The sequence below is a fragment of the Hemitrygon akajei genome, unplaced genomic scaffold, assembly GCF_048418815.1.
Source record: "Hemitrygon akajei unplaced genomic scaffold, sHemAka1.3 Scf000092, whole genome shotgun sequence".
Taxonomy (NCBI): Eukaryota; Metazoa; Chordata; class Chondrichthyes; order Myliobatiformes; family Dasyatidae; genus Hemitrygon; species Hemitrygon akajei.
The window spans coordinates 43560-59325 of NW_027331978.1; the positions used below are offsets into that span (position 1 = coordinate 43560).

General features: G+C 43.4%; 1 protein-coding gene across 1 annotated transcript; it reads right to left on the reverse strand.

Moving 5' to 3' along the window:
* Positions 1–3078: 3078 nt before the first annotated feature.
* LOC140722866 (uncharacterized) lies at positions 3079–13926 on the reverse strand. The gene is made up of 2 exons (XM_073037505.1): positions 13845–13926; positions 3079–8492 (listed from the first exon to the last, which is right to left on the reverse strand). Exon 2 carries the CDS (start codon positions 8087–8089, stop codon positions 6983–6985), a length of 1107 nt encoding a protein of 368 aa, XP_072893606.1. The 5' UTR covers positions 8090–8492; positions 13845–13926; the 3' UTR covers positions 3079–6982.
* Positions 13927–15766: the final 1840 nt, after the last annotated feature.

Consider the following 15766-nt stretch of genomic DNA (forward strand, 5'->3'; position numbering starts at 1 on the left):
ATGTGTGGAGACCGAAGGTATCGAGGAAACGTTGCTGAGATGGGAGAGCAGCCGCCATCTTGTTGATGGTTAGAGGGGCCGAATAGCCACCTCCTGCTGTTTCTCACTTGATGTTTCAGTGTTCTTGTCCACTGAAGCCGGAGGAATGTGAATAGAAATTAGTGTTTATAAACACAGAACTGATTTAAATGAAACGTGAACACGTCCTGTTTGGGCTTGAATTATGTTTCGGACCGGGATGGGAATCGAGCCCGTGACTCTGTGACCTGGGGGTGGAGGGAAATGGATCGGGGTAGATATGGTGTGGAAGAGCAGACATGTATCTGGTGTAAATATGGAATAATGTGGGGAATGCGGCGGATGGGTCGGACAGTGTGTGATGGGCGAGGAGCAGAGTCACCGGTTCAGGTGGGAGACCCTCCACCCGTCACCTGATCCCGTGTCCTGTTCACGTTTTTCTGCAGATCTGCAGCATCTGCGGGTCACTGCTCTACGTGTACGTGTAGCTTCACCTTTCCCCGTTCAGACAAGACAGTGAGATCCGGATCTGTCACGTCCTCTCATTGTGGGTGGACAATGTTTTTTTTTCCTGTAATATTTTCTGCATTTTTCATTCCACTGTTTCGACGTGCTGAAGTGCAGCCGATGTTTCTGGGTGTCTGACCCATTTATGTGAGAATTTAGCTTTTTGTATTTATTTGAGCTTCTCATAAATGTGTAAAGTTTAATTCAGCTTCACTTCAGAATTTCCGAAGCAACGACACAGTCAGTCAAATAGTTCCACACAATTAAAATAGTTTATTACATTTACACAATTAAAATAGCTTATTACATTATTATTTTTTATATTTTTGTACTATATACCTATACTTATTTTTAATCACAAATGTTAAAATCTACTGTTATGAATTAGGTTCTACTGCTACCGCAGAGACAACGAATTTCATGACATATGCCGGTGCTATTAAACCTGATTCTGATATTGATATGGGAGACCCGCCATCGGTCACCTGATCCCAGTTACCGCAGATCGTAATGTGAGATTGAAGCATTTTCCATATATTTGCTTTCCACAGAAATGACAACAGTTCAGTTTCCTTCTGTGGTTCCGCAGCAGAAGCTCAGTCTGTCTAATATTTCGACACAATTAAAATGGGGAAATTTGTTTATTATCATCACGTACTGAGCTACAGTGAAAATCTTGCCTGATGTACCATCCACACAGATCGATACATTACAACAGTACATTGAGCTGATATATAACAAAAAAAAATAAACTGTAAGTAAGCATTATGGCTGCACAGAAAGTGCAGTGCAGATAGACATATGTTGCAGGGTCACGTCGAGTTACATTGTGAGTTCGAGTCCATTTTATCATTCATTTGGCTTATAACTGCAGACAGGAAGCCATCCTTTAGCCTGGCGTTACGCACCTTACGGCTTTTGCATCTTTCCGCCAATGTGGGAGCGGATTTGCAGCAAGAATGTCCAGGTTATGAGCTTCTTTGTGTACATGGCCTGCTTTTCCGGGGGAGGGGAAGTGTAGGGAGAGTCCATGGAGTGGAGGCTTGTTTCCCTGATGTCCTCTGCTCTCCAAAGTTCTCTGCAGTTCCTTGCAGTCATGGGCAGAGCAGTAGCCATACAAAGGCGTGAAGTATCGACAAGGAGCTCAGAGACCTCGGCTTTCACCCTGCCTTGTGTAGCTGGCTCCTGGACTTCCTGTCATATCGCAGGCAGGTGGTAACAGTGGGCTCCATCTCCTCTGTCTCTCTGACCCTGAGGACACATAACCCACAGGGCCCTCTCTTTGCCCCTCTCCTTTACTTTCTGTGCACCCATGACGTGTTGCCACCCACAGCTCCAATCTGCTAATTAAATTTGCTGACAATACTACATTGATTGGCCTAATCTCAAATAATAACTTTCAACCAATCAATTGCCTCCTGAGAAGAATCGGTCCAAACAAACTTTTCACCCTTCTTCAGGAGATTAGTCGGAGGAAGGGCAACACCAGCAAAGTTCTTACAGAACTTACGATAATATCCATCCATTCCCAGAAACCTTCTAAGAGCCTTCTTAGCAGTCAGAATAGGAACTTAAGAAATTGTCTGGACTTCTGCCCGAACAGGAGCCAATTTGCCTTGACCTACAACATAGCCAAGACAGGTCACGGTGGCATGGCCAAATTCACTCTTAGCCAAGTTGGCCTGTCAAACAGCTTTTCTACTGCAGAGAAATGCTCTTCCCAAGTGTCACTCCCTGAGACTAAGTCATCAATATAGGCATCTGTGTGTTCTAACACTCGAATTACAGAATCATTCATTCTATGGAATGTTCCTGGAGCAACCCAGATGGTGTCACAAACTCAGAAATTTCTCTATGTCTGCCCGTCAATGGAACACACCAATACCCTGTCAACCGATCAATCTTTGTAAGAAATTTTGCTTCTCCAACCTTATTGATGCAATCATCCACCCTAGGGATAGGATAGGCATCTATTTTTGTTACTGCATTTACCTTCCTATAATCAGTGCAAAATCTAACACTACCATCAGGTTTGGGACAATAATGCAAGGTGATCTCCAATCTGATGCTGAATGACTAATAATACCATTCGTCAGCATATTTTCTATTTTTTGCTCAGCCAATTTACACTTTTCTACGCTCATGCGATATGGCTGTTGTTTAATCGGTTTTTCTTGACCAATATCTACGTCATGTACTGCGACCGTGGTTTGCTTGGGAACATCGGGAAATAAATCTTTAAACTTCAGAATTAATTCCTTCAGCTATTGTTGTTGCTTTGGCTGCATATGAGCCAACTTGTTATCAATATTTTCTAGAACAACCGAGTTCATTAGCTTAACTGGGACAATGTTTGGTTTGTGAAAAGTCTCAGACGAGTCAATTGTTTCATTCTCAGGGTTACCAGATTCATATGTTTTGACAACAACACTCACAGACGGTGCCTGCTTGTCAAAATAAGGCTTTATTATATTTATCTGTACCACCTGTGTTAGTTTACATCAGTCGGGTGTTTTGATAACATAATTCACATTATTAATTTGAACGACTATTTCATACGGTCCATTGAGTTTCGCATGAAGTGGATTTGTCAGCATTGGGGATAAGGTAATCACCTTATCCCCTACCTGGTATTTTCTTTCGCAAGACGACTTATCAAACGAACACTTCGTTTTGTTTTGACAAATCTTTAAGTTTTGTCTCGCTAGACTACAGGCCTGGAGTAGTTCATTGTTGAACTTCAAAACTTAGTCTAACAAGTTAACATGCACATCCCCATCAATTCACTGTTCCTTTAACAAGGTCAAAGCTCCCCTCACTCTATGACCAAATACAAATTCAAATGGACTAAAGCCCAGTGATTCCTGTACCAATGCTCGTACTGCGAAGAATAGTAAATATATTCCTTCATCCCAGTCTTTTCCATTTTCAATACAGTATGTGTTTTTTTGGCATGTGCGTCCGTGCGTCCGATGATGTATTTTTCAAGCCTTTACAGAGCACAGAGTGAGAGAGAGAGAGACATTGTGGAACACATTATGTCTTAATCATTGTTTTGAGGGTAGAATGAAATCTTTCGAGAACCCATCGTAATTCTGGATGGTACGCAGACAATTTAATTTGTTCAGCTCCCAGTTCATAAACTACCTGCTGGAATAATCCAGATGTAAAATTATTTCCTTGATCAGACAGGATTTCTTTACACAAACCAAATAAAGTAAAAAAACGTGGTAAGAGCCTTCGCCACAGATTTAGCTTTAATATTTCTGTGAGGTATTGCCTCTGGGAATCTGGATGCAGTACACATAATAGTTAGCAGATACTGATGGCCAGCTTTAGTCTTTGGCAATGGGCCAACACAGTCCACTATAATTTTGGAAAAGGGTTCACCAAATGCAGGTATATATAGACTGCAGTGGGGCACTGTGGAGACCTGATTAGTTTTACCCACAACTTGACCAATGTGACAGGTTCTGCAAAAGGTCACACCATCTTTCCTCAGATTAGGCCAGTAGAATTATTTCATAATCCTGTTTACAGTTTTATTCACTCCAAAATGGCCACCTGAGGGCAAAATGTCGGCCAAAGTTAAAATTTCAGTCCTATAAACTTTAGGAACTTTAGGAAATAGTTTTGGTGAACTATTGCCGATTCCTCACTCGCTGGTATAGTAGGTGGCCTCCACTTCCTCATTAACACTCCATCCTTGGGATAACACCCAACTGGCACTTTCTTAATCTCATCATCTGAGAAAGCTGTTTCTTTTAAAACTTCAATCTAAGGGTCTTGGTTCTGTTCTGCTATAAACTCGTCTGCATCGGCAGACATTTTAGCCATACTTCGAGTTACTGTGCAGGAAGGATAAATGTTAAAATCCATCTGTGGGTCATCAGTGGCTGGCTTAGTTGTCAACTGCACTGCAGGAACAACTTTACCATCTGCCAGGTCATTCCCTAACAGCAAAGTAACATCTCCAACCGGTAAACTGAAGCATAATCCAATCTCAACAGGTCCCGAAACCAACCCTGACAGTAAAGTAACCTTGTGCAATGGCACGGAAACCATGTCGCCCCCAATGCCTTTAATAAGATTTACCTCACCAGTGTTAGACTCATCAGCAAACTTTAGAACGCTGTCTGATATAAATGACTGAGGATCCCCAGTAACTCGAAGAATTTTCACTGGTAACGGGGTTGATCCTTCCTTTACTAATACAAACCCATCTGACATAAAATGATCGAATCCCTTCTTAACTCGGTCAGACCTCTCAGACCTTAACTGAGCCGCAAACAGAATGTTCAGAACCCTGTGGGTTGATAGGTGCTTCAACATACTGAACACAGGCATTCGGGACTGCCTCCTTTTCCTTTTTCTTCTTCAGGATGGAACAATTAGCCATCATATGATTAGCATTCTTACAATAGTAACAAGCAAGACCAGAATATTTCTCCTTCAACTGCTTCCCTTCATCCTTACTCTTGTCACTAGTCCCAGCTTTAATTTCTGGTTAACCCTGGTTATCCTTGCTACTATTTTGGAAGCTCTTATTTGGGATAAACTTAAACTTAAGAGTTAAAACAAACTCCTCTGGTAATCTAGTAGACTCCTGCAAAGTGGCAGCATCCTTTTCATCTAAATACGTCTTTATTTCATCAGGGACACACCTTTTGAATACTTCAATTAAAAACAACACTTTCAAGCTGTTAAAATTATCATTTATATTTTTACATGTGCACCAGCGGGTAAAACACACAAACTTCTCAAAAACAAATTCCATATAAGTCTGGTTCACAGATTTCCTCAAATTTCTAAACTTTTGCCTGTATGATTCTGAGACCAACTCGTAAGCTTTGAACACAGACGGTTTCACTATGTCATAATTAGCTGCTTCGTCAACTGTCAAAGCAGAATAGGCTTACTGAGACTTCCCCTTAATTACACCTTGTAAGAGAATAGGCTAACCCTCTTTTGGCCACTTTAAACTCTGAGCAACCATCTCAAAATGCTGAAAGTATTTATCAACCTCTGCCTCGTAAAATGGAGGTACCAATTTAACTTCCCGACTGGCCTCAAACTTATCACCAGAGTCCAACGCTAGATCCCTTTGCAGCAATCTATCTTTTCCAGCTCGAACAGCCTCTGTCTTTCTGCTCCCTCCCTCTGTTTTTCTGCCTCTCTAGCCTCAAACTGTATCTGCCTTCCCGCAGTCTCCATCTTTAATTTTTCTCACTTGTACTGGAGCTCAAGCTCACTAGGTTTACTTTCAGGAAACACCTCCAACTCCTCCACTTTAAACACACCCTGAGATACATAATGTTCAGCTATTATCCTCTGCATCTGTGCCCCCCTCATTGTCAATTTCACCTTAGCAAGTTTTAACCTTCTAGCAATACTCAACAACTCAATCCATCTGGCATCCTCTAATGCCTCAGAGGCTGGCGCTTCCAAACAATAATCAGCATCCATTGCTGCAAATTTTCCACACACAGATAAATCAGAAGGGATTTCCCAAATGAAATCGATAATTAATGAATACAAAAATCTGTTCATATCTCAGACGCAGGCCCCAATTTTGTTATGAACCGTAAAGCATTAGAAATAAATCAGCAGCAATTGGAGTCTGTTTTTGATGTTAAAACAGTCCTTATTAGAATATACTTATAATATAGCAACTTAAGCAAGATAAACAAAAGTTAACAGTGTTATGTGTATATATGTGAATAAATAAAACTCACAAACTATTGAGCTCAGGGGAAATAATTCTTGGAGTATTGAGATGGCAAAGTATGAAACTTCAGTTCAACCACGGAATAGGTAATGAGAGAGAGGTATTTGTAATCCAGGCTAAATGTCAAGAGAAGGCAATTATGTCAAATTCCACAGGTTCCATGGTGGTAAAACGAGAGAGAAGTTGCTGTAGATTTTATCTGCCGTCATTCCAAATCCACATATGAATTATCACCAAAAGTGACTTGTCACAAGGGGTATTGTCTTCAAGTTAATTACCACACCACACCCAGGCAAGGGTTAACACATCAGTGGTCTTCACAGTATACCCCAAATTAGATCCACACCTATGGATCAAACAAGGTGACAACCACACAATCGATGTACAGTGAATCGATAATTAACTCACCGTTGTGGGCATAGGAAAGTTCTAAACTGTGACCCTTGGCCATTACTTACCTTGTTTCGATCCTTCCATTTTTCCTCCTTCACCTCCATCTGACTATGAGTGTCTGTGTCCTTGGTTAAAACTAAACAAGCTGCCAGTCAGACTGATTCACCTTCTTAATCTATCTCTCTCTTAAAATGACAGTCCACAGCAAACGAAACCCAGGATTCATAACAACGGCCATTCCCTAGTGTGAACTGACTGTTGTGCCAGTAGTTGGGATGACTGAGTGAATCCTTTCCCACATTCTTAGCAGCTGAACGGCTTCTCCCCAGTGTGAACTCACGGATGTACCTTCAGTGTAGATGAGCAAGTGAATCCCTTCTCACAGACTGAGCAGGTGATCAGCTTCTCCTCAGTGTGAACTCGCTGATGTCTCTGTAGGTTGGATAAATGAGAGAAACCCTTCCCACATTCTGAGCAGGTGAACGGCTTCTCCCCAGTGTGAACTCGCTGATGACTCTGCAGGTTGGATGACTGAGTGAATCCCTTCCCACAGACTGAGCAGGTGAATGGCCGCTCCCCAGTGTGAACTCGTTGGTGAGCCATTAGGTCAAATGACCGAGTGAATCCCTTCCCACATTCTGAGCAGGTGAACGGCTTCTCCCCAGTGTGAACTCGCTGATGACTCTGTAGGTTGAAGGACTGAGTGAATCCCTTCCCACAGTCTGAACAGGTGAACGGCCTCTCCCCAGTATGAATTCGCTGATGTACCAGTAGGCGGGATGACTTAGTGAATCCCTTCCCACAGACTGAGCAGGTGAATGGCCTTTCCCCAGTGAGAACTCGTTGGTGACGCTGTAGGGTGGATGAATCAGTGAATCTCATACCGGAGACTGAGCAGATGAACGGCTTCTCCCCAGTGTGAACATGCGGATGTGTCAGTAGCTTAGATGACAAAGTGAATCCCTTCCCACAGTTCAAGCAGGTGAATGGCCGCTCCCCAGAGTGAACTTGTTGGTGAGCCATTAGGTCAAATGACCGAGTGAATCCCTTCCCACATTCTGAGCAGGTGAGTGGCTTCTCTCCAGTGTGAACTCGCTGGTGACGCTGTAGGTCAGATGACTGAGTAAATCTCTTCTCACAGACTGAGCAGGTGAACGGCTTCTCCCCAGTGTGAAATCGCTGATGAGTCTGCAGGGTAGAAGCGTGAGTGAATCTCTTGCCACATTCTGAGCAGGTAAACAGCTTCTCCCCAGTGTGAACTCGCTCATGACTATGCAGGTTGGCTGACTGAGTGAATCCCTTCCCACAGACTGAGCAGGTGAACGGCCTTTCCCCTGTATGAACTCGCTGATGTACCAGTAGGTGAGATGACCGAGTGAATCCCTTCCCACAGACTGAGCAAGTGAATGGCCTCTCTCCAGTGTGAACTCGCTGCTGAGCCATTAGGTCAGATGACCGAGTGAATCCTTCTCCACAAATTCAGCAAATGACCAACCTCTGCCCAATGTGATCTGACTGATATGTCCACAGGTGGGATGACTGACTGAATCCTTTCTCACACACAGAACAGGTGAATGTCCTTGACCAGTGTGAACTTGCTGATGAACCTTCAATTGTGATAACGAAGTGAATCCATTCCCACTGAGCAGGTGAACGGCCTTTCTCCTGTGTAAAATGATGGTCTTGCCAGTTGGTCAAATGACCGAGTGAATCCCTCCCCACAGTCTGAGCAGGAAGGATGGTCGATTGAATCCCTTACTCCACTTCCTATATATCGAGACACAGACAACAAAACAGGCGTGCCATTTTTGAGCTTCCTGGAGACAAATTCCTTCTCGTTTTTAACCTGTAAAAAGATTTACAAAATCCATCAATGGGCTTAGGACAACATTTCAGATGAGATGACATGAGTTGCCAAGGGTTGATTTGGTATCACAATGTTACAGTGAGGTTCAACCCATGAACAGAGAGAAAGCATCTCCTGACTGGGCAGAGTGCTGGTATCTGGAATGACCATCTATTCCCTGATGCTCTTCCTGTCTCCGTAAGAATGGGGCATTACTGCCATTTCTAATTTGTGCCCTGGCTCAGTTTGACTATCCATTGGTATTATTCCCTGTTCCTGCTGAGCTGCATGGGTGCCTGGCTCCACAGTAACTGAAACAGTATCACGCAAATAGTCTTTCTTGACGTGCAGCTGGGGAATCGTTTCATGTATTATTAACTTAAGGTGCCACAGTTTTAATACCATATTAAAAAATTCCAGCTGAGATGCATGGTTGGTCCACACAGTTGTTATATGGACAGAGTCAATTTTTGTATTATTTCAGGTTCTTGTAGAAAATTACAACACAGAAACAGGCCCTTTGAACCATCTAGTTTGTGCTGAACTATTTAAACTGCCCACTCCCATACCCCTACCATCCAGGTACACACACAAACCTCTTAAATGTTGAAATTGAGCTCGCATGCACGACTTGTGCAGGCTGCACATTCCACACCCGGATGACTGTCTGTGTGATGAAGTTTCCCTTCATGTTCCCCTTAACATTTCACCGTTCACCCTTAACCCATGGCCTCTAGTTGGAGTCCCAACCAATCTCAGTGGAGAAAGCCAGCTTGCATTTACACTATCTATTCCCCTCTATCACAATCAAATCTCCCCGCAATCTTCTACATTCCAAGGAATAAAGTCCTGATTTGTTCAATCTTTCCTTCTAACCCAAGTCCTCCAGACCTGGCAACATCCTTGCGAATTTTCTCTGAACTCTCTGAACCTCTTTTACATCTTTCCTGTAGGTAGGTGACCAAAACATCACACAATACTCCAAATTAGGCCTCTTTTACAAGTCAACATAATATCCATCCATTGTCAGTATTTGGTTCATGAAAGCCAATGGGCTAAAATCTATTTTTCCCGTCACTATCTAACTGTGATACCACTTTCAGTGAATTAAGGACTTGTATTCCCAGGTCCCTTTCTTCTACAACACTCCTCCATGCCCAACCAGTCACTGTGAAAGACCTCCCTTGGTAGGTCAGACCAAAGTGCAACAACTCACACTTGTCTGCATTATTCCATTTCTCAATCCATTTTTCCCGTCGGCCCAGATTGCACTGCAAGCCATGATAGTCTTCTCGCAGTCCGCTAAACCCCCAGTCTTGTTGTCATCCACAAATTTGCTGATCCAGTTAACCACACTATCATCCAGATTACTGATATAGATGACAAACAACAACAGATCCAGCACTGATCCTTATGGCACACCAGCAGTCACTGGCCTCTGGTTAGAGAGGCAACCATCTGCTGCCACACTCTGGCTTCTCTCAAAGCTGGTGTCTCATCCAATTTACTGTCTAATCTTGAATGCACAGTGACTGAACCTTCTTGACCAGCGTCCCATATGAGACTTTGTCAAGTGCCTTGCTAAAGTCCATGTAGACAACATCCACTGCCTTGCCTTCATCCACTTCCCTGATAACTTCCTCGAGAGACTCTATAAGACTGGTTAGACATGACCAGTCCTCATCTATCCAATACTTATATATCCAGTTCCTGCACATACGTTCCAATAACTTTCCCACTATTGATGTCAAGCTCACCAATGTACAATTTCCTAGTTTATTTTTAGATCCTTTCTTGAAACAGTGGAACAACATTGGTTGTCCTCCAATCCTCCAATAGCTCACCTGTCACTAAGGATGATTTGAATATCTGTGCTTGGGCCCCGATAATTTCTGCACTTGTCTTCCGCAGGGTCCTAGTGAACAACTTGTCAGGCCCTGGGGATTGATCCACACTAATTTGCCTCAAGACAGCAAACTCCTCCACCTCTGTAATCTGTACAGGGTCCATGAAGTTGATGCAGCTTTGCCTCACTTCTACAGTCTCTTTGTCCATCTCCTGTGTAAATCCGGATGCAAAAATAATCTCCCCAAATCTATGTTATCCCTTCATATGAATTACCATTCTGATCTTCCAGAGAATTAATTTTTACCCTTGCAGTCTTTTTGCTTGTAACATATCTGCAGAATCCGTGAGGATTCTCCTTCACCTTGTCTGCTGGGGCAACCTCATGCCTTCTTTTATTTCTTTCATAAGTGTTCACTTGAATTTCCTGTATTTCCTAAGTACCCCCATTTGTTCCTATCTGCCTGTACCTGGTATGCACCTCCTTTTTATTGATCTGGGAGAGGAAAGCCAAAGGGGTGATAGAGCTGCATGCTGGGAGGTGGGGTAACGGGGGTTAAACTAAAGTTGCAGGGGGATTGGGAGCCTTAATAACAGAACAGATAGTGGAGAGGTTTTGGAGACAGATGTTGTTCAGGCCTCAGACAAAGTCAGGAATGAAAAAGTTGATCATAGTGCAGTGAATATGCTGAGCCCTGTATATTTCAATACAAGGAGCAGCGTAGGAAAGGTGGATGTGTTCAGGGCATGGATCAACACCTGGAATCAACACTGGGATCTGGCAACTGTGGATTGGGACAGGCTGCTTTATGGCAAAGGTGTGCTTGGTAAATGGGAGGCCTTCAAAGCAAAATTTTTAAAGTACAAACTGGGTATGTGCATGTCAGAATAAAAGGTAAAGATAGAAACTGTAGGGAAGCTTGGTTTTCAAGAGATATTGAGACCCTGAAGCACAAAATGGAGTTGCATAACAAGGATAGGCAGGCAGTTTCTTATGGATTATAAGAAATGCAAGAGAACACATAAGAAATATATCAGGATGGCTAAAAGAAGGCATGGTTGCTGTCACAGAAAAGGTGAAGGATAATCCTCAGGGATTCTAGAAATAGGATTACAAGGCACAAAGTTGGTCCTCTGGAAGACAGGAATGGCAATCCACGTGTGGAACGAAAGCAGATGGAGGCAATCTTAAATAATTTTTCATCTCTCTATGGGAGAGTGGAAAAGAGGCATTAAAATCATGAACCCTGTACAGTTTAAAGAAGAGAAGTTACTTCACTGTTCAAAATAGAATGTAGAATTCGACAGCATATTCCAGGCCATTCAGACTAAAATGTTGTGCCAACCATGTAACCTACTCTAGTAACTGCCCAGAATTTCCCCAGCATACCAGCCTCTATTTTTCTAAGCTCCATGTACCTATCTAAGAGGCTGTTAAAAGACCCTGTTTTATCTGCCTGGACCACCGCAGCTGGCAGCGCATTCCACGCATTTCTGTGTAAAAAAAAACTTAACCCTGACATCCCTTCGGTATCTATTTCCAAGCACCTTAAAACTCTGCCCTCTCGTGTCAACCATTTCAACTCTGCGAAGAAACCTCTGGCCACCAACACGCTCAATACCCCTCATCATTTTATGCACCTAAAAATGTCTCTAAATATAAAGAAGGAAATTATCCATTGCACAATATACTTTCCACAATTCTGTACATTTACACAGACAGGTGTGTAAAAATGGCCCAAAGAATATCAGGGACAAACAGGCCCAATTCACCAGAACCACAAACTATTCCTGCTGCTACCATCCAGGAAATGGTACCACAGCAAAAGGATCAACAGGCTCCGGGTCATCATCTTCCACCAGGCCATCAGACTGATTAATTCATGCTGATACAATTGCATTTCGATGTTATATTGACCGTCCTATGTGCAAACTATCTACTATAAATTACACATTGCACATTTAGATGGAGATGTAATATAAAGATTTCTACTCCTCATGTTTATGAACTATGTATCTAATAAAGTCAATTCAATTCACCCTCTCCACTATCTGTTCTGTCATTCTAGCTCCCTTTCCCCCTACAACTTATTTTAACCACTTCACCCCCTCCCCTGCTCACTACCATTAGCAAGCCTTACCACTAGGATATTCGTCCCCTCTTGTTCTGTTCCTCTAACTAACGAATCCCCTATCAGCCTTTTGACTTTGCTCTGCCAGGTAATTCCCCCCAACAGCTTCTAAAGTGGTCCACCTGTTGTTGTGGGGGATGGCCACTAGAGTACTCTGCGATGGATATTTAACCTCATTCCCCTTCCTGATTCTCACCCAGTTTCCTGTGTCCTGCACCTTGGGTGTAACTCACCTCTCTTCATGTCATATCTATCACCCCCTCCAACTGCTGGATGATCTGGAATTCACCCATTTCAAGTTGCAGCTCATTGAAGTGCAGGGTTACAAGCTGCAGCTGGATGCACATCTTGTAGGGGAGGGCATCAGGGACACTGGAGGTCTCCCTTCCTTCCTTCCAATATCCCCTATAATTTGTAATAATCTCCCCTCTAATTTGTAATAACCAGTGTGCAGATAAATTTTGTACTGTGCATTTTTTACCCAGTGACAAGATGTGCACAGTGAATTTTATATAGAGAGGTATTCATTCTAACAGCTGGCAAATCACTGTCAATAGGAACTCTGATCTCCTCTGGGTTTGATCCAGTTCATCTGCACTCTCACACAACCTATGTAGCAGGCCTGGAAAGGGTAACGGAGGATTTTCTCACCAAAGCTTTTGCACATTGTCCATATGTGGTTTGCTTGCTAAACTATGCTTTAAAAAGTCAGATTTCCAAATATCACGCCACTTCTTCCCACTTGCAAATTCTCTAGTAACTTTTGTATCACCAAAATGCAAACAGGCATCACTAGTTTCTGTATTCTATATAAATATTCCCCCGAACCCTCCCAAATGACTGACGGTGGTGAACTCAGTGATGGCAATGCCAATGTCTATGAAGGGAAGGGCAGTAGTCTGTCTCACTGGAGTCTGGCACATTTGTGATGTGAAAGCTACTTGTTGTGTTGCAGGTAGAACAAGCAACACACACAAAATACTGGAGGAACTCAGCAGGCCAGGCAGCATCTATGGAAAAGAGTACGAATGCTGAGTTCCTCCGGCATTTTGTGTGTTGCTTGGATTTTCAGCAGCTGCAGATTTTCTCTTGCTGCGGTTGGAGGCAGAACAAAGGTGATTCTCTCAACAGCTGATAGAAAGATTTTGTTCTCTTTTTCCGAGTTCCTAATCTTTGCATTCAGATTGCTCGAGCTCAGCTCTGTCTGTGAGATCTATCTGCTCCCATTCCCTGATTAGCCGGAAGCTCTCCGGGGCCCGTATACGGATCGTGGGGCTCAGAGAGAGGAAAAAGACCTGCCTGTGCCGAGTTTGCGGGCCACAGTCTCCGGTTCTCACAGCAATCGTCACTCAATTAGAGTCGAAAAAGCCCTTACCTTTCCGCTCCTCCCGACATTTTGTATACTGCGCGCATGCGTAATTATCGGAGACGGCTGCAATCCTGACGCCTGCGCATTTAATCGGTGCTTCAAACGACTGCGAAATTTTAACCGCGGGGCGCTATGGGTAATCATGGTGCCATTAATAATTTCTGCAAGCATTGGTTCCATGTCCATATCTCAGGGTTTTTTGTGTGTAGAAAACTCAGCAGCTTTCTTAACGCAGAAAGCGGCTCCCATAAACGATACACTCATTATCAACATGCATTTCGTGTACCTAATGCCAAAGTACAATCCTCTTACAAATGCAGATGTAAAACAAAAGAGATTCTGCAGTTGCTGGAAATACAGACAGACAGACAGACAGACACACACACACACACACACACACACACACACACACACACACACACACACACACACACACACACACACACACACACACAATACTGGAGAAACTCTGCAGTTCAGGCGGCAACTAAGCAGAGGGGTACACAGTCTAGACATGCTGAAGGGGCTTGGCTTAAATGCTGCCCATTTATTTCTCTCCACATTTGCTGCCTGATCTGCTGATTACCTGCAATGTTTTGTAGAAATTAACCATTTTGTTTTTCAATTAACCAGTTTCCAAATGTTTCTCATCTTTCATTCATAGCCACATCCTGCTGGTCTGGTTCCTATTCCTCCTCCTGCTCGTAACCTCCAGACCCCATCTCTTTCCAGAGCCCCAAAGCCCTGATTGGTGCTGGTAACTCTTTGGTTTCTGACTCTGCTGCACTGAAGATTCACTCGCTAGTCTGCTGTCAGGCTTTAGAGGTGCATTGCAGCAACCCAACTGTCTGAGGCACAGTCCTTTGAAATTGGTGAAATATGACACAAAATTTGAAAAGAGCAGGGAAAAAGGAGTTTAACCACCTTAGTCCAGAGCCATGGGGAAGGTCAAATACTCACCGAGCTCATCGTGTTAATTAGCCTGGGGGAAATCATGCAGGAAATTCATGCAGGTGTACAAGACGATGAGAGGCATTGATCGTGTGAAAAGTCAGAGGCTTTCCCCCCCCCCCCCCCCCAGGGCTGAGATGGCTAACACGTGGGGGGCATAGTTAAGGTGCTTGGAAGTAGTTCAATGGAGGTGTCAGAGATATATTTTTTTATACAGATGGTGGTGGGTGTGTGGACTGCACTGCCAGCGACGGTGTACTGCGACTGCATAGACGGGTACAATTGAGTCTTTTAAGAGAATCTTAGATAGGTACATGGAGCTTAGGAAAATAGAGGGTTCTGTCGTAGGGTAATTCTAGGCATTTTCTAGAGTTGGTTGCTGTGGGCCGAAGGGCCTGTAATTTGCTGCAGATTTCTCTGATTCTAAGAAATTCAAGGGAAATCTCTTCTCCCACCGAATGGTGACAAGTTGCAACAGGGAGAGTGAGAGATAATTTTTAAAATACGGATATGGAACATAAACCTGGGCAGAGAGCAGATAGACCGAGTGGCCTTTCTGGTGTACATTGTGAGTTTGGCAGTGACAGTAAGTACCTGCGACATGGGATTTGATACAGAATTGATTTATCTTTCACAGATCCACAATATTAAACGCCAATGGGGCGCTGTCTTCTCCCGCATCTCTAACTCCACATTCAAGGATCGGTGGCATTCAAACGCTGGTAAAGGCAACACGTACAACACACTGGAGGAACTCAGCAGGTGGGGCAGCATCCATGAGAACGTTGTGTAGAGGGGGTTTCTTATTAATATAAGGGGGTTTCTTCTTTGTGAGGGTTTATTTTTCTTTTTTTGTGACTGCGTATGTTAATCAAATGGCTTCTTAGTTTTGTTAAAAGTAGGAATGCTTCTTTGTTGCAAGGGAGTGCTGGAAGCTTATTTGAGTTAAATTTACTGATAACGGGAATTGTATTCAT